Source organism: Prionailurus bengalensis, chromosome C2 (genome assembly GCF_016509475.1).
Source record: "Prionailurus bengalensis isolate Pbe53 chromosome C2, Fcat_Pben_1.1_paternal_pri, whole genome shotgun sequence".
Taxonomy (NCBI): Eukaryota; Metazoa; Chordata; class Mammalia; order Carnivora; family Felidae; genus Prionailurus; species Prionailurus bengalensis.
The window spans coordinates 56,240,347-56,264,621 of NC_057350.1; the positions used below are offsets into that span (position 1 = coordinate 56,240,347).

The 24,275-nt window shown below is 38.7% G+C and overlaps 1 protein-coding gene and 1 pseudogene across 1 annotated transcript in view; both read right to left on the reverse strand.

Annotated features, from left to right (window-relative positions):
- Positions 1–24,275, reverse strand: part of MORC1 (MORC family CW-type zinc finger 1) — a 149,709-nt gene that overhangs the window by 90,620 nt on the left and 34,814 nt on the right. Inside the window, exons 5-9 of the mRNA XM_043594091.1 lie at positions 17,783–17,862; positions 16,987–17,057; positions 14,792–14,856; positions 11,674–11,817; positions 9,239–9,393 (exon numbers count right to left, since the gene is read on the reverse strand). Coding sequence (XP_043450026.1) covers positions 9,239–9,393; positions 11,674–11,817; positions 14,792–14,856; positions 16,987–17,057; positions 17,783–17,862 — 515 coding nt within the window. The remainder of the gene's footprint in view (positions 1–9,238; positions 9,394–11,673; positions 11,818–14,791; positions 14,857–16,986; positions 17,058–17,782; positions 17,863–24,275) is intronic.
- LOC122491060 lies at positions 1,454–6,569 on the reverse strand (annotated as a pseudogene).

Below are 24,275 nucleotides of genomic sequence, written 5' to 3' on the forward strand. Positions count from 1 at the left end.
AGGGCAAAGCTCCAGGAATCTGAGGAATTGGTCCAACTCCCTGGAAGTGTCAACTTCACTACCTTCACCTGGCAACACAGCATCATTTCCTCTCGTTCCATATCAGTGCTTTCCCATGAGGATCTCCTCAAGCTGCAAAATAATTTCAGAACACTACCTCCCAAACTGAGAAAATACACGATGAAAAAGAAAACTGAATTCACTAACACTTCTGTGTGATTCTGTATTTTACTACACACAACTACATCTATACATGTTTGAAAAACTGTAGGGGTGCCTGTGTGGCTCAGTTGGTTAAGCATCCAAAATTGGGCTCAAGTCATGATCTCATGGTTCATGGGTTCGAGCCCTGCGTCATGCTCTGTGCTGACAGCTCAGAGCCTAGAGCCTGCTTCAGATTCTGTGTCTCCCTCTCTCTGCCCCTCCCCTGCTCATGCTCTCTCCCTCTCTCTCAAAATAAATTAACATTTTAAAAATTTATAAAAAAAAAAAACAACCTGTAGCATATGGATGTGTGAGGTATAATGCCATTTTAGACAAATATTGGTAGACAGGAATTCAGACATTCCAAATAATACTCTAAAATCCCCTAGGACTCTCTGGCTCCTAGTTTAGAAACATACCATTCTGTGCACTGGGTACTAGAAGAAAGAGGGTCAGAAGCCTTATGACAACAAGCCTTCAAAAACAAGACTGAGAAAAGTTAGGTTTCTTCTGTTTCTTCCCTCAAGAAGAAATAACTTTTACTTTCTCTTTTTAAGTTATATTTTTATTTAACTATTTTCAATGCTTTTCTTTGGATATACTCAGCTTTTTTAATCCCCTCTATGATGGGGAAATTAACATTAGACATAGTAACCTAACCTAAAGTATATTCCTAGAGTTATGTGTCATTATGGGCAATATAGCCCAGTCAGCCAGCTCACTCTCCTCAATATCTGGGTTAGTAAGTGTATCTTTCTACCAGGACTCACTTTAGTCAGACATATACAAAGCCCACTGACTTAACGTTCTCAAAAATCTAAAGATTCAAACTTACTTTTCTTTTTTCTCATTTCCCCAACTTTATTTAGTGGCACGTTCACAGTGGGGATGGGGGTAGACACAAGGTAGGGCCTGATCTGTCCTGGAGCCCAGGGGCACCACACACCAGGCACTACAGATGGGAGGAGGCACAGCGGGGGGGCCTTGGTGGCCCCAGTAGAAGCCTGTGTACCAGGGAGGAGGCAGTAAGTACCTGGGTCCCTCAAGCCCATGCCCAAATGGGAGGGGCTAATACTAGACTGAGGTTGAGGGGAAAGGATAGGGGACACAAAGTGTCTACTCCAAAGGGGCCAAGTGACCAAGCCACAAGCCCACAGGGCAGGCTGGGGCCACTCTGGACATAGAGCTACGCCATTCTCCCTCTTCCTCTCTGGTGAGGGAAAGAAGGATTGGGGGCTGGGCCAAGCATCTACCCTGTCCTGCCCCATCCTGTCCTTAGCCAAACAGAATGGGTTTGATATCTATTCACAATGACCCCTTGATATGCAAGTGTCTCCATGATGTTGGCAATGTTCTTGCAGTCATCAATGCTGCCATGGGCCCTGCCTGTATGTCTATGTCTGTTTATGTCTAGAAGTCCATCGTTGGGCCAGCAGCCTATGGTGAAGGTGTAAGCCTTTTTCAGATTAACCTGCTGCTGGAAGTAATCTGCCATTGGCAAGCTCAAGTACTGGCACTGGCCCAGAAGCGTGACTTTCAAGTCCCATCCTCCACGGGTGACAAAACTGATTTGACGTTTGGATCTAAAAGGCCTTCTTTCTCCATCCACTCACCGACCCTCTCCAGCACTTGTTGCAGGCTGGGCTAACCACCCACTATGGCTCGAATAATCCCTGGGAGCTCTCTGTACAGAAGGGAGTAAACTGTGGATGGACCACAGGCTGGACCTGGTCAAACTCCACGGTCTGACCATTTAGCTTCAGCATGAGGAATTCGATGATTCCCTCCACATACTCTGACCCTGGCCATTCAATCTACTTTTTATTGTTCTACTTTTTTTTGTTAATACAACTTATGTTTTTTTTGTTTGTTTGCTTGTTTTTAATTTTTTTTTTGACATTTAGTTATTTTGAGACAGAGAGAGACAGAGCATGAACGGGGGAGGGGCAGAGAAAGAGGGAGACACAGAATCGGAAGCAGGCTCCAGGTTCTGAGCCATCAGCCCAGAGCCTGATGTGGGGCTCGAACTCACGGACCGTGAGATCATGACCTGAGCTGAAGTCGGACGCTCAACCGACTGAGCCACCCAGGCGCCCCAATACAGCTTATGTTTAATTCTTACTGCATTGTTTTAAATTCAGTCATTAAGATGCAACCTACTCTTCTTTACTAGGCACACATAAGCAGACTGAGGTCTTGCTTCTGGTATGGCAGGGGAAATCAGACTGTAAGAATAAGAGTGTATTTAATTCCAGAAAAAGAAGGGTACTAGACTTTTTAGTATTTTATTTGCAATATAGGTGAGATCCTCTGAGATATTTTAGCATGAAAATTCATTGTAGATGCAAAAAATGTCATTATCATGATAATACTATAAGTGCAGTCAGAAAGAAAAGGAAGCATAAGTACTGTCAATGGTGATAATTTCAATTACCAGGTGAAAGCAGTGTAAATGGATTAAATCTAAGAATGTGATTTTTTTTTTAAACAGAAATCAATCCAATGAACTCCTGAACCATCCTGTTATTTGCTGAGGGCTGGCATGAAGTAAGGATTTTAAACAGAGTACATATTCATGCCATACAAGTCAGGCAAATGTCTATATCATTTTTTATTATTTTAATTTTCTCTCTCATCAAGTACGGATTTCTGTTGTTCCTGTCAAATAGTAAAATTACAAACTAACTTAGGTGACCAAGTGGAAGATGAAAAAAGTTTTAGAAGTATCAGAAGTATGAGAGCTAATAAGTGATAAAAATATGATAGAACAGAAGATTCTGGAACTCCTAATGGATCTGAGCATTGATTATTAACTGCTAATGTCATTAAAAAAGAGAGAGACCCAGGCAACCTGATGGTAGAACACGCTACTACCTATGAAGCATCTTGACAAAAACCAACCAAACCAAAAAACACCACATCTAAATTTGGCCAAGCTGCTAGATTCTACCAATTTGCAAAAAAATTAACAGAATGAAAGAAGCTGTTAAACCACACCCAGTAATGCAGCGAGCAAAATTGGTATGTGAAAACTACAAAACAACCAGCCCAGTTTTTCTTACAAATAAATTTCAAGGAAAAACAAGAGAGAAAAAGAAATATGAGGATGGTTAAGAGGGACTATGAGTTATATTATGACAGCAGATACTTAGAAATGTAACAACAGACTGGATATTTTAGGCTATTAAGGAAGTATTGATAATTTTAAGTGTTTTTGTATTATGTTTTTAAATAGAGTTCTTTCAAAAATACATGATAAATCCATTTAATATGATTATATAATGTCTGGAATTTTCTTCATAATCTAGTTGTTGAAGAGCAGGTGGGAATATAAATGAAACTTGTCTGCCCAGGAATTGATAACTGTTGAGAGTGGATCATGCATTTATGGGTTTCATTATAATATTCTCTTTAATTCTGCCCAATTTCATAATCTCCCGTATATATTAGTTTGCTAGGACTGCCACAGCAACAACAACAACAACAAAAACATACTGGGTGGCTTAAACAATGGAAACTTATTTTCTCCTAGTTGTAAAGGCTAGAAGTCCAACTTCAAGACATGGGAAAGTTTGCTTTCTTGTGAGTTTTCTCTCCTTGGCTTGCAGATGGTCACCTTCTTGCTGTGTCCTCACATCATCTTTTCTCTGCACACACCCATCCCTGGAATCCCTCTGTCCAAATTCCCTCTTCTTATAAGAACACCAGTCAGACTGGTTTAGGGTCCTCTCTAATGGCCTCTTTTTTAACTTTTTTTTTTTTTCAACGTTTATTTATTTTGGGGACAGAGAGAGACAGAGCATGAACGGGGGAGGGGCAGAGAGAGAGGGAGACACAGAATCGGAAACAGGCTCCAGGCTCCGAGCCGTCAGCCCAGAGCCCGACGCGGGGCTCGAACTCCCGGACCGCGAGATCGTGACCTGGCTGAAGTCGGACGCTTAACCGACTGCGCCACCCAGGCGCCCCGCCTCTTTTTTAACTTAATCACCTCTTCAAAGGCTCTGTCGCCAAATATAGTCACATTCTGAGATACTGGGGGTTAGGGCTAAAACATATGAATTCTGAGGAAACAATTCAGTCTGTAATACCAAAATGAGAAATTTAAAAATATAACATATGATACTGAGAATATTATATTTTTAAATGAAATAGAATACATAAAATCTGTAACTTCAAAAACTGAATAAAAAAAGAGGTATGATTTATTTCTGGATCTCCAAACAAACTTCTCTCATAGTCTCACCTTTCAATATTTTTATAGACCTCACTCAACATGTATCCCTAGCAGAAATGTTGCATTTCATTTTTCTTGTAGTGCCTTTCTGAGATCTTACAGACTGAAGTACAGCATAAGAGAAACAATATTTGTTGTGAGCAGCTAGCTAGATCTACCTACAAAAGTGTTATGGACTGAATGCTTGCATCCCCACTAAATTCATATGCTGAAATTTAATCCCAGTGTGATAGTACTTGGCAGTGGGGTCTTTGGGAGGTGATTAGGTCATGTGAGTGGATCCCTCGTGATGGGGATAGTGTCCTTACGGGAGGCCAAAGAGCTAGCTCACTCTCTTCCCACCATGTGAGAATACCAGGGGAAGTCAGCAGTTTGCAAATTGGAAGAGGGCTCTTGCCAGAATCCAACCATCCTGGGACCCTGATCTTGGGATTTCCAGCCTCCTGAACTGTGAGAAATATATTTATGCTGTTCATAAGCCACCAGTTTATAGGATTTTTGCTATAGCAACCCAAACTAAGGTGTAAGCATTGTTTTCTAAAGAAACTATTCACCTAACAAATATTATCTCTCATTTTCAGAATTACACACAAACCAAGAAATTGATATGACCTAGGTGATAGCCTAATTAGGAAGAATTTTAATTGATTAATTGCCTTTATCCAGTATCTCATTTCTGCCTCAGGGGAGGTCATCAGTAGAAGGCCAAGTGTTTGATTTTCCTCTCCTTCCTGTGCAACAGGATTTAAAAGAAATCATAGAGAAAATACTGGCCAAACTTATCTGGAAAAATAGCATATTAATTAGAAGTCAACATTAGATTCCAAAAAAGGTAGTGATAACCTGAAAGGATGGGCTTAATAAGGTGACAGCATGTAATAGGACTAAATGTATGATTCTACTCTGAGGTCCAAAAACACTGGAGAAAAAATATAAGAGATGTATGTATGGCTTAATAAGAATACATATTAAAAATTTTATTGGGAATTCTAATTGGCAATAAAGACACTGAGGGTCAATAATGTGCTTACTGAGAGTTAACATATTAGGTTCACCAACAGAATTATGACTTAAAAGAAAGGGATGATGATCTCATTTTATTCAAGGCTGGGTTTCATCTGAAATTTTTGTATCTAGGTGGCAAGCACACTTTATAGAGTATAACGTGAAAATGGTGAATATATTTAACACCATATCAAGTCAAGAACAGCAACAGACCTTGGAAATGTTAGGATAAAACAAGACTGAAGAGAGACAGAAAGCTTGTCTTCAAAAGGCTGTCATTTAGAAAGGTTTTAGGCCTATCCTTCATGGCCCCAAGAGGGAAAAATGATGTTGGCCTGGCTAACTCCTTCTCATCCTTGGGGAAATATCACTTCCTCCAGGCCTTCTCTGGCTCTCGAGCAATGGTGTCTGCAGCACCTATTCTTCTCTGTTGGGCACCAATCCTTCTTCTAAGTGTCAAATCATGGTAGCCTTGCTAGACTGGAAATTCCCAGAGAGACTGGAACATGTCTGGCTTGTCAGTCCTAGAACACTCCATGTCTACCACAGATGAGTGAATGAAACAACACGTGAGAAAGAGATTTGGCTCTGATATTAAAATGTATTTTCTAATACAGCTGTGCAGAGATTCACGGGCTGCCTCAAGAAGTAGTCATTTTTCGGGGCGCCTGGGTGGCGCAGTCGGTTAAGCGTCCGACTTCAGCCAGGTCACGATCTCGCGGTCCGTGAGTTCCAGCCCCGCGTCGGGCTCTGGGCTGATGGCTCAGAGCCTGGAGCCTGTTTCCGATTCTGTGTCTCCCTCTCTCTCTGCCCCTCGCCCGTTCATGCTCTGTCTCTCTCTGTCCCCAAAATAAATAAACGTTGAAAAAAAAAATTAAAAAAAAAAAAAAAGAAGTAGTCATTTTTCTTTCAGAGGAAACCCCCACTCAGGCTTAAAATGGCAGTCCACTTGCCTGGGGCAGGGCTGGGTGGGGTAGAAGGGATTAAAGCATCAGGGAGGTGACTGGCTTATATGATTTTTAGCCTCCTTGCCAACCTGAGGCCTCATGGTCTGAATTCTTCTAGGAAAGGTGATGCTTATTATGTCACAGGTTTCACTTAGCACATCAGCTCTATTCTGATCCATTCTGGCAAAGTTTTGTAATAAATTTTGACGTAATTGCTTCTCTTCAAACCCAAATTTCATTTGCTGTTTCTCTCTAACTTTTCCTTCTTTTTATTTCCCTACTCCAAACAGCTGATGGTTAACGTTTCCATTTCACTGTAAGGATGCATAACGCTTCAGAAAACACAGTAGCAGACAATGAGGTGAGGTCAGACTCAGAAAAATATTTCTGAGGTTCTCAGCGCCATCTGTGCCAAACATAAATGCAGATTTGATAAATGACACAAAGTCATTTCCCTTTCTGCTGATTTGATTTTTACAAGGCCCCAATTTTCTATAGAAACAGACCAGATTTATAGCAAACACAAAGACTGTATCTTTTATTTATAGGGCAAAAATCTACCCAAGTACTTTTCATCAAATTTGTGTGCCCTCTAATACTGGCTTTTAGAGTATTAGTCAAGCATTAGATGACTTTGGTTATTCCTGTGGGAATGAATACACAAGGTCGATCTCCTCAGCACAGTTCCTGAGACTACCAATTCTGCTCCTTGATTACTCGGTTCAGTTCAATAAGGAAATTTGGGGATGAGATTGTCAGATAAGTGAATAAATACACATGCTCACTATCCTTTCTCTACTCCCTGACTTCCTTCTAGAGGAACGTCTTTTGTAAAAGTGCCCCAGCCCTAAATCAATTTGTAGACAGCCATGGAATCGGGAAAACAACCTGGTATTCACTAATAATAATTAAAATAGAAACATAACTTATTTTGAATCTCAGTACATCCACTGAGACATTTCTGAAAAATGAGGTTGAGATAAAGATGGGGAGTTATACAAGGGGTGGGGGAAGCAGGCAAGTGACACCCAGAAGTTGAGATTACAGTTGTTAGGAGGACACCCCCACAGCAGGAAAAGGGGCTTCGAGAGAGCCCTCCCCGAAACAGGACTCAGTACGACAGTCCTGAGGAAGTGTGGGCTGGATGGAGATGATGCCTATCACCTTGAATTTCCATGCCTCTTTCTGAGGGCTTCGTTCCTTAGTCCAAGGATGAGCAAGGGAGATTACAGAGAGCATGTGAGGAGAATTGGAGGAGTTACACACTTTTCAAATGCTTAACATTTTTTTCTATTCCAAGATAGCATTTGAGGACCAGACAGTAGATCCTGGATTTATACCTCACTCTGAATATCCTTCTGTTTTCTACAGCTTTAAGCATAAGCCACCAAATAAGGTACTGATTCCTACATTTAGTAGAACTTCAGACATGGCTCTGAGAAAAAAAAGACACGTGGACAACGTACGTCTGTGCTGACATGTAGTTCCTGCACTCTTCAGAGCAGTGCCTCTCCAACTCTAACGTGCCTACAAATCATGGCCATGACTGCTAACACATGAATTTTCATCCAGTAGGTCGGAGATGCTGCATTTCTCACAAGCTCTCAGATGACTCTGATGCTGCACACTCAGAGAAGGTTTTAGACCATGACAAGAAAATCCAGCTTTGGCAGGAAATCTGTGCCCACACCTTTATTCACACTCCTATGTTTCTCCCCTGACTTCCTGTAGTCTTTTCTATTTCACTGCTGTAAGAAAATTTTAGGGCAAAGCGAAGTGAGTACAAAAGAAAAGAAAATATTCTAAAATCATAACCTCAAGGAGAGCAGTAAGATTTTAAGTTGTCTCAAGGGTAGAGACATAATTTGTGATATGCATGAATTATACATACTTCATGCAAATCATGGAACAAATACACAGTAGCCTGTCTATTTTTTTCCATAAACGAAGCCCTATGTCTGCATAACTTAAAGGAAGTGTATTTCATTAATGCACAGCATACCATCTCATTTTTCAGGTATCTCTGGAGACTGAAGTGGTCTGAATAAGCCAAATTTCCCAGACAACCAAAGTTTATCTTAAGTATCCAATTGTATTTATTTAAATGATGTTTAATCGAACTCTTTTTGAATTCACATATTCAAGACTTGTTAGCTATACAAAACAAGGTTTAACACACATGCACAATTATCCAGGGTAAACAGTGATTATGCTGTGGCAGGAAATAACAGCGCTATGGGAGCTACTCAGGTCTGTAAGGAACAATGTGCTCCTGTACAGTAGAGTCTTAGAATGGCCTCTGAGGCCTACCCAAAGCAAACTTCTGCTTCCTTCCTCCATGATCAGCTCTAATACTGCTCATTGCCCTCCTCTTACAAGTTTTTGATCTGCTGCTTTATTTTTCACGTAATATTCTGGGAAAGATTCTGAGACCAGCTTCCTTCTCACTTCCCATATTTTTTATTATTATACCATTATTATTATATTTTTTAAAGCTTCTTTATTTTGAGAGAGAGGGAGTGCGCACACACACAAGCAGGAGAGGAGCAGAGAGAGAGGGATAGACAATCCCAAGTAGGCCCCGTGCCCTCAGCTCAGAGCTTGATGAGGGGTTTGAACCCATGAACAGTGAGATCAAGACATGAGCCAAAACCATGAGTCAGACGCTTAACCGACTGAGCCACCCAGGAGCCCTATTTTATTATTATTATTTTAATAAATAAAAAGAGCTCTTTTACAGGGCTTTGGGCTACTGGTTGTCTAGGTCACTGCAATCATTCCAAATTAAAGAAATTACACAAGTTGATTCCCCACTGACCATCTCTTATTATGACTACTGAATACTCACTGATCCCGGTGTCCTTACAGTACTGCACCAAGTATTGCCCCATGACTCTCAGCAGATGATTATACTCTTGGACATTGAGAAATTCCTGCTTATTATGGGATGGCTCCATGATCTCCAAGGGTATATTAACAATTCCAACCACGCCTGCACCAAGTCTAGAAGAATAAATACATTTAAAAATTCGGAAAAATTTAGCTAAGGAAAAAGAAAATGCAAATATGCCATGGTCTTTTGAAATCAAAATTTTTTCCACATAAATTTATTCACTGGGTCTGGACCATGTCAAAGTTTAACAACTTATGACATAATTGTATTTTGTTACATAAATCTGTAGTAATCGTAGGTGTGTTTGGTCTCATAGTAAAGAAAAAATCTAATGCACTGTTACTAAACTAACATGACTTTTTTTTCCAAACCTAAAGGTACAAGAGGAGGCGTTTTAGCATGAGACACCACTAACAATGCTTTGCTGAAATAAACTGACATAACCCTCTTCATGATCTGGCCAGAGTCAATTTCTCCATCTTCATTTCATGGCAGGTTGGGTTCTTCCCTGTCATTGCAGAGGTCCATGGGGTGTTCAATGAATTCTACTAAGGGAACATAAGGGCCAGATTATCCTAGAAAGTGACAGGTATCTGCCTGTTAGTCTGATGAATAAATTCAGTGTTTTTCAGATTTTTAGCAACTTACGATATATATAACCAGGATATTTCTGCTTAGTGACAGAATATTCTGCCTGGTTTCCCTGTTTTGGGAAAGAACATCCAGTTGTCTAGTTCTTCCAAGGCTCCCAACTGCCCTTAGCAAGGCACACAAATCAAGCCTTCCTAATGTAGTGCTGCTACCTTACCATGTGTTTCACTACTTTCCCCTGCCACCCTGCCCTCCCTTAACTATTGATTCCCTAAGCCTAAATTTGGGCATCATTTCTTCCACGAAGTGTGACTCAACTTCCCCCAGTTTGGTTTACTACTCTTCCCAAGTGCTCTTTTTGCACCTCATGCTTGCCTGTAGCACATATTCATCCATCTATCTGTCCATCCATCCATCCATCCATCCATCCATCCATCCCGGTTCAGGATGGATGCATCCTGTTCAGAAACTGGGAATACAGTACTGAATAATAAAAATAAGGCCCCTGTCTATAAAGTTTCTCTTCTATTGAGGGGTAACAGGCAGTAAGGGTGACCAGATCATTTCAGATGGTGATAAGTGGTAGGAGGAAAACAAAGCAGGTGCTATAACTTGTGCAGAGTAACAAGGGGGAGGGGCCAATGGCAGCGGCTGACTTTATTAGACAGTGCAGGAAGACCTTCCTGTGGAGGGGACTTTAGTTAAGTGCCTAAGTAACACACTCAGACTAGCAGTAAGGAGATCTGAGGACAGAAGGTTCAAGAACCAAGGCTGTAAGACAGGAGTGAGCTTAGGATATGTGATACACTGGAAGCTGGCTGGTGCGAGGAGAATGCAGTGAAAGGGTGGGTATAGGTGGGCCATCACAGGGCCAGGCAGAGGCCAGATCACTGGAAGACCATAGTATCCAGTTCTATTCTATATCCATTGGTGTTTTAAGCAAGAGAATAAACTAATTTTTTTAAAGATCATTCTTACTGTTGCCACATAATATGAAAAATATGTATTTATATACTTGTTCCTTTCACTGGACTATAAGTTCTTTGCCAAAGGGTAGCAGGTCTTCACCATCTTGTGTGCAGAGCTTAGTACAGTGCCTGGCACATGACACTGCAGTTCAAGTGTTTGTTGAATGAACAAACGAATGAACTGCTAATTCCTAGAGAGTGAGAAATAAGATGAAAAATGGTCCCCTGAGCCATTCTATTAATCACAAGAATTCTGTTTGACCCCTGATCCATTTTCCTGGTCACAATTACCCTGTCTGACTGTCTACATAATTCATGAAAGCAGCACATGGAGTTTTGGACCATCAGGAAAGCACCAGAATGTATTACTCTGGAATCCAAACAGGTTAGAGAGGGTTAGTAATACACGCTCAAGCAGGTAACTGCCAAGAACTCATATACATAAAGGTTGCACAAAATGTTAACAGGGTTGCTTTATAAGACTATGGATTTTTCTTTCCTAAAATTTCCTTATTATGCTTGTATTATTTTTACATCGGTAAAATATTAAAATCCTAACCTGAGGAGATGGTTCAAGAAATGGTAAAACATCAAGTTTCTCAGGAAATGTATTAGAAAAATTTCCCAAGTGTGCTTTTCCTTCAAGCAGGCATATAGTTGTGCCAATATTATAAATTAGGCATATTAATGCCTGCGCATTGATGGGAAGGGTGAACGGAGGACAGGACACCTGCTCCCATTATGATTAATCACTCATCTAACTCCAAAGACAGAATCTTACCGCAACCTCCCTCATCCTGCCTATGCCTCTGAAAACAAAAATATACTTACAAGGACTTCAGTTTCAACTGTGGGCCCACTTTCTCATGCATTTTGATCAGGCGGTTATTACTGTAAATGAACATCCCAGCTTGGCTTCGATTTTCTATGTTCACTCCAAAGAACAGGCAGAGAGTTCTTGCTTTTTTTAATTCTCTAGCATTATATTTAGAAAAGTTTAAAAAAAGGTTTTTATTAGATAGAAATATATAGTTTACAAACTGCTAATAATTAAACTGAGAAGGTAAACATCAAAGGAACTAAATGTAAAATACCCAGGTATTTTGCAAAACCTAGTGGGTACACTCAATATCTTTATGTAGCCAAGTATTTTGCATAAACATGATGGCCATACCAGTCAAACACAAGCATTCCTAGATTAAAAAACAGCCTTGCCTACTTAAATTTACAAGAACTAGAAAATGCCAAAAGATTTGTGAAATGTTAAGTGGACTAATAGGAACACGCAACATTTTTAAAAAATGATGATTTGACTATTTTAAAATTTCAGTATGTTTTACCCTGGATGTGATTTCTAACTTTCAACATGTCCTCAAGCCTCTAAATATCCTATATAGATTGGACTATGCCAAAAAATACTCTTTAGCTTTCTCTTTCTCCAAAATCAAAGTTAATAAAGCCAAGTTTACAAGGGCAACAGACATGAGCTCCTGTTTTTCTTAGTCTGTCTTGCAATATTATGTTTTATGTGACTTTTCTATTAAAAGTGTAAAAGCAGAAATTGAGACATAGCAGGATATGATAGAAACAACCATAGTAACAGGAAGCTGCTTGGAGCTATGAAAAACACCTGAATATAAGAACTGGAAAGACAGGCTTGGCTTCAAAAACAAACTCATCTCTGTAACAGCCGTGTGACTATGGATGAGTCACTTCAACTTCCTGTCTCATCTGAAAAATGGGAAGAATACCTACCTAGCCATTTGGGATGTCAGGAGGACTAGAAGAAATAATGTCAAGTATAAACCTGGAACAGATTAGGTGCCTCACCAATGTTATTTTCCTTTCCTACCAAGAATGGTACCAAATATAATTCTTCCCCTCCACCCATCTTGTAGGTCTCATTCCACAAACACAGCTTTTCTTTTCAAATTATAACTACGTGCCACTATAACTGACATAATATGCTTACTGGACTGGCTAAATACATCTATCATTAAAGGACAAAGAAAAAGTCCTAATTAGCCCTTCTACATGGACATAATATAGGGCACATTAGACTTTATGAGGGAATTATTGACTGGGATTAACATATACATTTTAAAAGCACCTACTTGCTGGGTTCAATACATACAAATCACATTTTTTCTCAAAAATGTGTACTCAATATTAAATCCTTACTCTTCAACCAAAAAGAATACTGACTATGTAAGGGACCCCAAAACAGGATGTTGCAGAATATGACAGCATCACTCTGCAACAGTAAATGGCATGCTGATTCTCTTCAAATGTGTAATAAAAGCATTTTGCTATAAAAAAAAGTTCATACCAACTAGCTGGCATTATTATTAATAAAATATAGGTCGATCACCTTTCATACATACAAATGTAACTACAAACAATTCATCAACCAGAATTTTCTTTCTCAAGACTTTAAAGAAGGCTCTGCTATAGAAATAGCCTAAGTCAAATGGACTGATGAGTGGAGAAAGAAGTATTCCATATATATATATATATATATATATATATATATATATATATACACACACACATATATATTCCTTCTATATATATATAATGAAATATTGTTATTTACAATGACATGGATGAAGCAAGAGTATAATGTTAAGTGAAATAAGTCACTCAGAGAAAGACAAATAGCATATTCTTTGATTCATATGTGGCATTTAAGAAACAAAACAAATGAGCAATGAAAAAAAGAAAGAAAGAGACCATCCAAGAAGAAACAGACTCTTAACTATAGAGAACAAACTAAGGGTTACCAGGGGTGAAGAGGGTGAGGGAATGGGTAAAATAGATTCAGGAGTGCACCTGTTGTGATGAGCACCAGGTGTTGAATGGAGCTGTTGAATCACTCTATTGTACACCTGAAACTCACGTTACACTGTACGTTAACTAACTAGAATTTAAATAAAAACTTAAAAAAAATAGAGGACCTTGTTTTTTTTTTTAATTTTGTTTTTAATGTTTATTTATTTTTGAGACAGAGAGACAGAGCATGAGTGGGGGAGGAGCAGAGAGACAGAGAGGGAGGCACAGAATTGAAAGCAGGCTCCAGGCTCTGAGCTGTCAGCACAGAGCCCGATGCGGGGCTCGAACTCACCAGCTGTGAGATCATGACCTGAGCTGAAGTCGGCCGCTCAACCGACTGAGCCACCCAGGCGCCCCAGAGGACCTTGTTTTTTAATATAGATTTCTATGGATTTATTTAGTACTTATTTTGATAAATGCATAGTTAACACTTCAAATTTAGGTTTGAGGAAAGTTATGGTTATATAGCACTTCATAGTTCACAAACAATAATTCTGGAAACTAGTAATGCTTCCCTAAAAATTGGTTTCTCAAAGTTATCCCAGTTTTCAAAGACTGACCTTACCCAGACAACTCTGATTATTCTCAGTTTAACTTGTTTAACACCCAAGCTGGAGACCAAGTCAACCTTCCAAATGTAAATAATGGTGTTGTAATTTAGGGTTGCTATTTGTATCTTAACTATATATGTGGTACATGTATTTGAAACATTTTCTAAACACTTTAAATTTTATGCAAGTACTAGAAGAGAGAAGAAACCAGAACCAACCCTCCAGAGGGCTGTGTCTGCCAAAGGACAAAAAAAAAGTAAAGTTGTCAGCTGATCCTCTGGGCAGAGTTCACTTCTTCAACAGGACACTGAGCTAATTTTTCACCCTGTATTCAGAAGTTTTAATATTATGTAAACATATGTATGCTTGCAAATATATATTTTATAAATACCTTCATTGATTTTGCGGTTGGGGGATTTTGACCATATTACGCTTAATATAATAAGATGTCATAGGCTGAGAAAGAGAAGTTATCACATTAACCACCAAATCTGCCTCCTCAGAAATCAGAATTTGCTTTATCAAAGTGCAGAGGATTCTGGCAAACAGAAAATCTTACATCTTACCTCTGTTTCACTTTAAGAATCGTATGCTTTGCTTCAACATCTTCCAAAGCTTTCTGTAATACATCCTGGAGAAGTACATTTGGTTAGGAGAGAACATAATTCTATTAAATTAATGAAAGCTGAGCTGATATTTATTATCCCATTACCCAAATGTTTCACAAGGGTAACAGTGATAGGTCACATTGCCTAATGCAATTGTATAATGGTAGACAATAAATACTTGATAAATGATTCCATTCTAATAGCTAGGGGGACACACCAACTCTTGGCCCATGGTTCCCTTTTTGCACATAATCCAATGTTCTCTGTCTTTTAAAGAGCTATTTCTCCCTGTAATGTCACACCGGCTTTCACACAAACTACACAAAAGCTTGGAAAAGTCATTCCATGTACCTAGACTCTGACTTTTGCTTGTGAGAACAACAACAACAACAACAAAATGCTAAATCACATGATCAAGTACTGTGGCATCTTTTAGAAAAAGAAAAGTTATTAAAAATTTTTGTCAGTCACCATACGAAAACATCTTCTTTATTATCAAGTTCCAGATACCCTTGATACTCCCCAAGCTTTTCCCTTTATAGGATATCCCATCCCTAGGCTTTCTCCCTTTCAGAGTACCTGAATACCAATGCCCACCTGTCTTTCTTGTCTTCTCTAAATTTGATATACTGGCTCATTCACTGCCCTATCTCTAGTACACTAACTCTAACCAGGCAGAAAAGAAATAATGCATTATTATAATTTCACAAATAATAACAGATTTTTAATGTGCTCCATCTACCTGAGGTGAAAGATGGGCATCTCATTTGGTGAATATACCACTGACTGAACATTATTTTCACTGACTTTAAAGTAAAAGCAAATGGTAACTGATTTGTAAGTATTTCACTTCAAATTCAACCACTCAACTGCCTAGAGGAATTTAAGAGGTCAAAAGCCAAGGTCATTCTGCTTTGCTCTCTTTGCCCAGCAACAAAGCAAGATGGTCAAAGACACCCCCTCCCCCCCTCCTGTCAATGCACTCAGAGCACAAAGAGGCAATGAGAGGTAAGCCTAAGGCAAGAAGAAAGAAAGGTCCTGACCCATTAAAAAGCATCTGCTTCTCTTGTTTCTCAAATACATAAAGCCAAGGAAATTTATTTCTTTGAGGCAAAATAAAAAAAAGCTTAAACCTTTCTTTAAAAATCAATAACAGTAAGATAGGTCTACATTTACTCTAAAATAATAAGTGAGAAGAAAAAAGTAAGAGAATTTTGGGAAGGCCATAGGTAGCTTTGGGACATTATCACGTGCTACTCTTTGATTTCATTCCCTATTCATGATCAGTTGATATGAGAGAGCTCTTTATCAAACTCAGCCCTGGTCCTTGAAAGTTTAAGGGCGAATCGTGGAAAGGATTCCTACACTGAGTCTGAAGAAGAGAATGAAGGAAAAGTGAAGTAAAGCATTTTTTTTCTCCATATACCTATTTATCCTTTTATATGCAAGTAAATAAAATGCTGCTTCATAATTTACCCTGGTAGAAAGCTTTGCACCGCATTTTTGGTAAAAACAAACCTACATGTCCTGAAGCAATATTCTTCTTCTTGGTTGCCATGCATTATAATTAATAATAATAGTTCTTTATAACCTATCTTACTCATGGGTGCATTGCAAGGATTATAGAAAATGTTTATGAACTATGTGGAGCAACTCATAAGAAAAAAGCTTTGTAAGCTGGAAGTAGTTATTAATATTCATAATTATAGCACATAATTCCTAGCACCAGAAAAAAGGATGGCTTATTAGTCTTCTCCTTGCGTTTCCCATTTATTCAGGTGCATAGGGAGCAATAATTTGAAAAGATATTTTCAAGGAAACTTGATAGGCTGCTTTTTTCTGCTAGTTTTTCATTATTTTCTCTCTTTCTCATATTACTTTTCTTTTCATTTTAAAGAAATGAGCTGCAGTGCTCTTCCCCACTGTTCCAAATTCACCCCACGTTGCTCATCTTTGCTCAGACTCAGCCTTCTCTCACCGCTGAGTACCCTCTCCTTTCTCTGCATGCCTCCGCTCTGTTTACCTGGGTTAAAATCAACTTAAGCTTCGGAGCTTGTCTGTGTTTATCAGTTTAGGAAGTAAATGATAAGAGACAACTGTGTACAGGAAAAAGCAAATGACACTTGGCCATTTAGGAAGACTATATGTCATACCTTGGCAGAAGACAAAGAAGTTCTGTCAGGCTGGTTTACTGTGATTTGTGCTTGTTTCAATACACGTTCAGCTGGAAGCAGAAGCAAGATAATTACAACATCAGAAAGTTCTTTTAATCAATTTTAAGTGAGCAGTGTGTATATACATTATGACCAGGACCAGTGGGAATGGCTTCCAAATAATAATCTCAGAAAATCCTATGTTCTTTCCACAGCTTTCACACATTCTCGGTGCAGGTAGCCACAATGGGCTTCCTCTTAGACATTATAATTGACAGGGCATAACTATATACCTACAAATTAAAGGGTTATGACTGAATGTTCAGCTGACTAAAAACTCTCTACAATCTGTGAAATATAGATTAAAGTTACTCCTTGCTTTTGGATCGCTGGAAAAATATGGCTTTGTCCTCTTTGTGGGGGGGGGGTCGGAATGAATGTGTAGAACATTCCTTCTTAAAGTGAGTATAAGGCTAGTCTTGAAAATGATCTAACTCGGCATCATGCCAACCAGAGTTTCTAATATATATCAATCTAGTTCCAAGTGTGTATTTGGAATAATAGAAATTAAATAATAATAAGTAAAAATACAATAACATACCTTTAATTAATATGTCATAATTCAACAAAGCCAGAGACAGAAAAATGTGTTATGAAGCTCCTTAGAGGCAGGAGTTCGATTAATTGTGGTCATTCCTACAACGCTATAACAGTATATATCTCAGAATAAAGGTACAATTAATGTTGGCTGAGTGAATGAACAACAATGAGATCTAGGACATAGATAATTATATACCAATCTTTACTGCTTCTTCTGCCTTTTCAACTTCATTTTTAAATGCTCCTTTAAAAGAAGACGTGACATACAGATACTTTCTGAAAAGAAAAAAGAACTGATCAAGTCAGGTTATCATTTTAAGGTACATAATACTTAAAGAATATTCTTTAGAAAGAATATACACTCCAGATATACATAATTATGAAGAAAGCTTCACACAGTAAGTTGCATCCAACTAGTCAATCAGCAAACTGTATACCTAGGAAGAAATTCCTTGCCTTTCAATACTTGGCAATTTTGCTTTTGGAAGGGAACTTCAGGAGAGAGATAACACAATTTCTGCCCATACAAATGTTCATTTATACATATAAAATGGGATCATTTTCTTAAAAAGAAAAATTTCTATGTAACTGCTCCATTACCAAAATTTCGAGCTAATATACATAACCCTCTTACTCAGGTCACTGACGCTGGATAAACCAGTTCTCCTAGTCTCAAAACAACTATCTCTAACTAAAATGCTCAGAAACATACATTACCATTTCAAACTACCAAAACATATTTTCCACTTTATTGCTCAAGAAGCTTGTTTTCAAAACCTGTTGTTTAGTGAGAGCTCTAGAACAATCAAGGAAAAGGAATAAACAAATAAATAGATAGATAAATATATATTTATCTCCATAAACTCAGTCAGAGCAAAGTAGAGGTGAGGAAAGCCCTCTGGAATAGAGGTTCACTGAATGCAGATGAAACTATGTATATCTGTTACAAAGGATTCCTTAAAGTCAGGATTTTTCATAGTGGCTTAAATCATCATCCTGAGAAAAAAAATTCCAGAATATTGGATTTCAGAATGCTCAAAGCTCTGTACATCTCATTCTGTAACTTTTGCCTTATACCCCTGTGGACTCAGGCGGTCACCATTCTCTGATACCTTCTATGTTTAGAAAGGCATCAAATGTTCAGCAAGAGGTGGGTAGAGAACTACAGGTATCCCTGAAAGCCAAAATATCCTCAGGCAGGCATTTTCTCAAGCAGAGGGAGAGTCTAAACCTATATGCCCCTGAGTTGATACCAGGGATAAGCAAAATATGGCCCATAGGCCAAAGTGAGCCAGCAGCTTGCTTTTGGCACAGCCTGAGACCTAAGAATGATTTTTCTATTTTTAAAGGAAAAATAAGAATATACAAAAGAGACGGAATGTGATCACATACTTACTATCAGGCCCTTTATAGAAAATGTTTACCAATCCCTGGAATCTATGCTAATAAGCAATGGCTTTTGAATGATAACTTGATCTAGAATTGCATTTATATCTTCTGACTTTCAAATAATGTGTACGGTAATGCAAATTCATCACTACACAAACAGGTCACACATAGTTTAAATGTCTGTTAGCTGAAGTCTGTTTATATTTTAAGACTCTCTTCCATTATCTCCATAAATGCAGTACAAATACACTCAAGACAGAACACCATGATTAAGCATTAAGAATTGGACTACCTGGGGGCGTCTGGGTGACTCAGTTAGTTAAGCATCCGGCTCTTGATTTCGGTTCAGGTCATGATCTCATGGTTCATGGGTTCAAGCCCCACATCGGGCTCCACACTGAGCTTCCTTGGGATTCTGTCTCCCTCTCTCTCTGCCCTCCCCTGCTAGATCTCTCTCTCTCTCTCTCTCTCTCTCTCTCTCTCTCTCTCTCAAAATAAATAAGTAAATAAACATTAAAAAGAAAAAAAAAAAAAAAGAATTGGACTACCCGGATCCCATCCTGTCTGAGTTAAAGTCCTATCTGTGTCCCTTAGTAGTGTAGCACTGGGCACATTATTTCATTTTCTGTGATTCCATTTCCTGTCTATAAGTGGGGATGGTAACAGGGGTATCTATCTCACACGGTTGTCATGAGAACTAAAGGTATCGACAGAGCTAAAGAATTTAGTCAATGCTAGTTTGGGATAAATGTTTACTACACTATTATTGTCTAATATTATCTATTAATATTATATTAAGTACTTGCTCCCTCAATGTAGGCTCTAGAGGGAAAATACATTGGGAATGAAGAAATAAGTAACTAGATAATTTTTTGTTAAGACTCTGAAGGATTTATACAAGCTTGTCCAGTTATCTCCCTGAAAAGACTTACTGTTATAACCATCTGGGTGGCTTAGTTAGTTAAGTGCCTGACTCTTGATTTCAGCTCAGGTCATGATCTTACTGTTGTGAGATGGAGCCCCACATCGGGCTCTGTGCTGACAGTGCAGAGCTTACTTGGGGTTCTTCTCTCTCTCCCTCTCTCTCTGCCCCTTCCCTGCTTGTGCTCTCTCTCAAAATAAATAAACTTTAAAATTATTTAAAATTATTTTTAAAATATTCAAAATAACTAAAAATTATTTAAAACTTAATAATTAAAAAATTATTTAAAAATAAATGTCATCCTATGTTCATCTACTTTTATGGTTTCACGAATAGTTCGTTATAATAACTTTGTCTCTTTATTGCTAACTTTAATGTTCATTTTCCAATGAAATTATAGTTAGTCACAAGAAAGGTACACCCATTAAATCTAAAGTAAGGTAATTCTCAGTTTTTTCCCTTGATTTTCTTTCACAATGAACATTATTAAGTCATAACATAGGTGTATTTCAAATCAGTCTCTAAGACATTTAGACAACAGCAAAACCTAAGTTTTAAAGCAAAAAAATTATTGGGTCTCTATATACTGGAACTGCCATTTGTTTTTTAAAAATCACATATTAGGGGCGCCTGGGTGGCGCAGTCGGTTAAGCGTCCGACTTCAGCCAGGTCACGATCTCGCAGTCCGTGAGTTCGAGCCCCGCGTCAGGCTCTGGGCTGATGGCTCGGAGCCTGGAGTCTGTTTCCGATTCTCTCTGCCCCTCCCCTGTTCATGCTCTGTCTCTCTCTGTCCCAAAAATAAATAAACGTTAAAAAAAAAATTTTTTTAAAAATCGCATATTAATCACATACTTAATCTGGTTTGAATCATTCATTTGAAGTCACTTTTTTTAAACTAAAGTGAAATTAAGGAGAAGCTGAACAATGAAGTGATCCTTTAAAGATGATATGAATTAAACTATTTTATAGGTCATATTTTATAGCATTTCACAGACCCCGTGCTTCATGCTTATACCCTAGAAAGTAAAAGTGGCACAAAAGAATGCCAACTATGCATTAGTGCTCAATTTTAAACAACAAAGACCGGGGCGCCTGGGTGGCGCAGTCGGTTAAGCGTCCGACTTCAGCCAGGTCACGATCTCGCAGTCTGAGTTCGAGCCCCGCGTCAGGCTCTGGGCTGATGGCTCGGAGCCTGGAGCCTGTTTCCAATTCTGTGTCTCCCTCTCTCTCTGCCCCTCGCCCGTTCATGCTCTGTCTCTCTCTGTCCCAAAAATAAATAAACGTTGAAAAAAAAAATTTTTAAAAAAACAACAAAGACCAAAACAACATGTGCTCTGTTTGCAGTTTGTGTCACTGAGACAACCTGGTCCCAGATGATCTGAAACATCTCAGATGATCTGCATACTTTCACAATTTAAATTTTACAATCGTACATAACAATTACAAAAAGCTAACAATGAAATATATATTCTTGGGCAAGTTCAGTGTGATGAATCTGCCCATTCCTATAAAGGAAACAATTTTCAGTCAAATCCTCATCCTTAACTGGAAGTCTACCTCGGCCAGACACTTCTAATTTTTCCTACTGCTAGACTCCTGCAGATAAAAATGCCTTTAAGGGGCACCTGGGTGGCTCAGTTGGTCAAGCATCCAACTCTTGGTTTGGACTAAGGTCATGATCTCATGGTTTCGTGAGTTCAAGCCCCTGCGTCAAGCTCTGTGCTGGCAGCAAGGTGCCTGCTTGGGATTCTCTGTCTGTCTGTCTCTCTCTCTCTGTCCCTCCCCCACTCATGCTGTCTCTCTCTCAAAATAAACAAATAAACTTAAAAAAAAAAATTCCTTTAAAACCCAGAGTAATGCATCCCTTGGAGGATAAGGAAGAGAGCCCCTCTGGCTGTCAGCTCCTCCCTCCTTGCAACTGATGGCAGGGGCATGGTGTTCCCTCCAGGACTGGGCCTTCAGTTTCACAGTGGTTAGAATTTTTTCCAAACCCATCTCCCAAACTTTACTTTTATTTTACACTTCTGCCCACAACCCTAGCCCACAGCCTTCACCTCCACACTGTTTCTGCCTTCTCTCTATACCACCTTGTTTTGCCACATTTTAGGCCTTCACTCTTCTTCACACATTTCACTTTCTACCTCTCTGGTTTTTTCCAATGACTGCATTCAAATGTTTTATGTTCACTTTCTACATAAAACAATTTATTGAATATTTTCTTCTAAAGGAGCTGAGAAAACATAAAGTCAATGAAAAGTATTGAGAGGTGCCCGGCTGGCTCAGTCGGTAGAGCATGCAACTCTTGGTCTTGGGGTTGTAAGTTCGAGCCCCACGCTGGGTGTAGAAACTACTTAAAAATAAAAGCTTTCTAAAAGAAAAAAGAAAACTATTGAGGAAAATGAAAACTAAAACAGTATAAAAGTTTTTCTCCTTAGAATGGTAAAAATGAAAACAGAAAATACTATTAATAACAAGTGTAGATATGGAACCAGACAAAAGGGCGTGAAAATAAATTGGGTCTACTTCTCGGAGGGTAAATTAATGGTGTGCCCATCAAAATTAGTTGTGTACCTATCTTCAGACTCAGAAATTTACTTCTGTGTCTGTTCTACAGAAATAATGGCATATTAGCATAAATATACATCTGTCAAATGATGACCAAACATGTCCTGTAACAATAAAACTTTAGCACTGTAACAATAAAAACTCCAAAAATCTTGAATATATATCAATAAACAGTTAAATAAAGTACTGTATAAAATATTTAATGATGACAGAGAAAGATCTTCAAGAGATAATTTGTAAGTGAAAAGAGCAAGTTGCGTATAAATTTTGTTTTTTCTTTAAAGTTTATTTATTTATTTTGATAGAGACAGACAGTGCCAGTGGGGGAGGGGCAGAGAGAGAGAGAGAATCCCAAGCAGGCTCCATGCTGTCAATGCAGAGCCAGACACAGGGCTTGAACTCACAAACTGCGAGATCATGACCTGAGCAGAAATCAAGAGTTGGAAATTTAACCAACTGAGCCACCCAGGTACCCCTAAATTTTATGTTTTAAAAAAGTATAAATGTGTGTGTGAGCACACATGTATGTATGTGAATTCACTGTGCATAAGACAATCTGGAAGAATATTTATTAAACTTCTAGCAGAGGTTCCCATTTAGGGATATTATGGATTGCTAGAGCACACAGTGAATGACACGTGGTAAAGGGGGATTTTAGTTACTTGATTTTTTCCAATATTTAACTCTGTATTATTTGAATTTTTATTAGTTTTACATTTAAAAAAAATTTTTTTAACGTTATTTATTTTTGAGACAGAGAGAGACAGAGCATGAACGGAGGAGGGCCAGAGACAGGGAGACACAGAATCTGAAACAGGCTCCAGGCTCTGAGCTGTCAGCACAGAGCCCGACGTGGGGCTTAAACTCACAGACCGCAAGATCACGACATGGGCCGAAGTCGGCCGCTTAACTGACTGAGCCACCCGGGCGCCCCTAGTTTTATATTTTTAAGAGCAAAATAGAACTCCTCACCCTCAAGAGAAATAAAAATATGAAAAAACAGAGTAAATTTTAAGGTTTTATGTTGCAGAAGTATAGAGCATTGCTATAAATAAATAAAGCATTCTGGGGGCACCTGGGTGGCGCAGTCGGTTGGGCGTCCGACTTCGGCCAGGTCACGATCTCGCGGTCCAGGAGTTCGAGCCCCGCGTCAGGCTCTGGGCTGATGGCTCGGAGCCTGGAGCCTGTTTCCGATTCTGTGTCTCCCTCTCTCTCTGCCCCTCCCCCGTTCATGCTCTGTCTCTCTCTGTCCCAAAAATAAATAAACGTTGAAAAAAAAAAAAAGCATTCTGAGTGACTATTTCGATCATAACCACCTTCAGAAATTTAAACTTTCATTGGCATTTAATACTGACATGTACAATTTGTACAAAACATTTTGGCTAATATATAGTATTTTAAATTTAAAATTTGGAAAAAGAAACAGACTACAAGAAAACTACAGTTTCAAACTTACTTATGCAGATAAAATTAGCCCCCAATTATGAACTATAACCATGTTGCAGTATCCACAAACATAATTATTCTTTTTAAATTATGAGACTTTACCTGGTTTATTCATACTATAAAATAGTTATAGTCCTTAATTATTCATCAAAACATGTAATGAGGCATGATCAAAAATTTTCTGGCCAGTATAATGTCAATAGCTAGACCTGGATGTCAGGTAGACCACTCACACTTAGTACAACCAGAATGAGTAGAAATAGCTCCATTGACCATCACTCCGAACCTCTACCCTGTATCTTCCCTATCATTCTTAAGATTTTGCTCAGGCAAAAGACTTAGAAGGCATTCATGGCTCCTAAGTTCC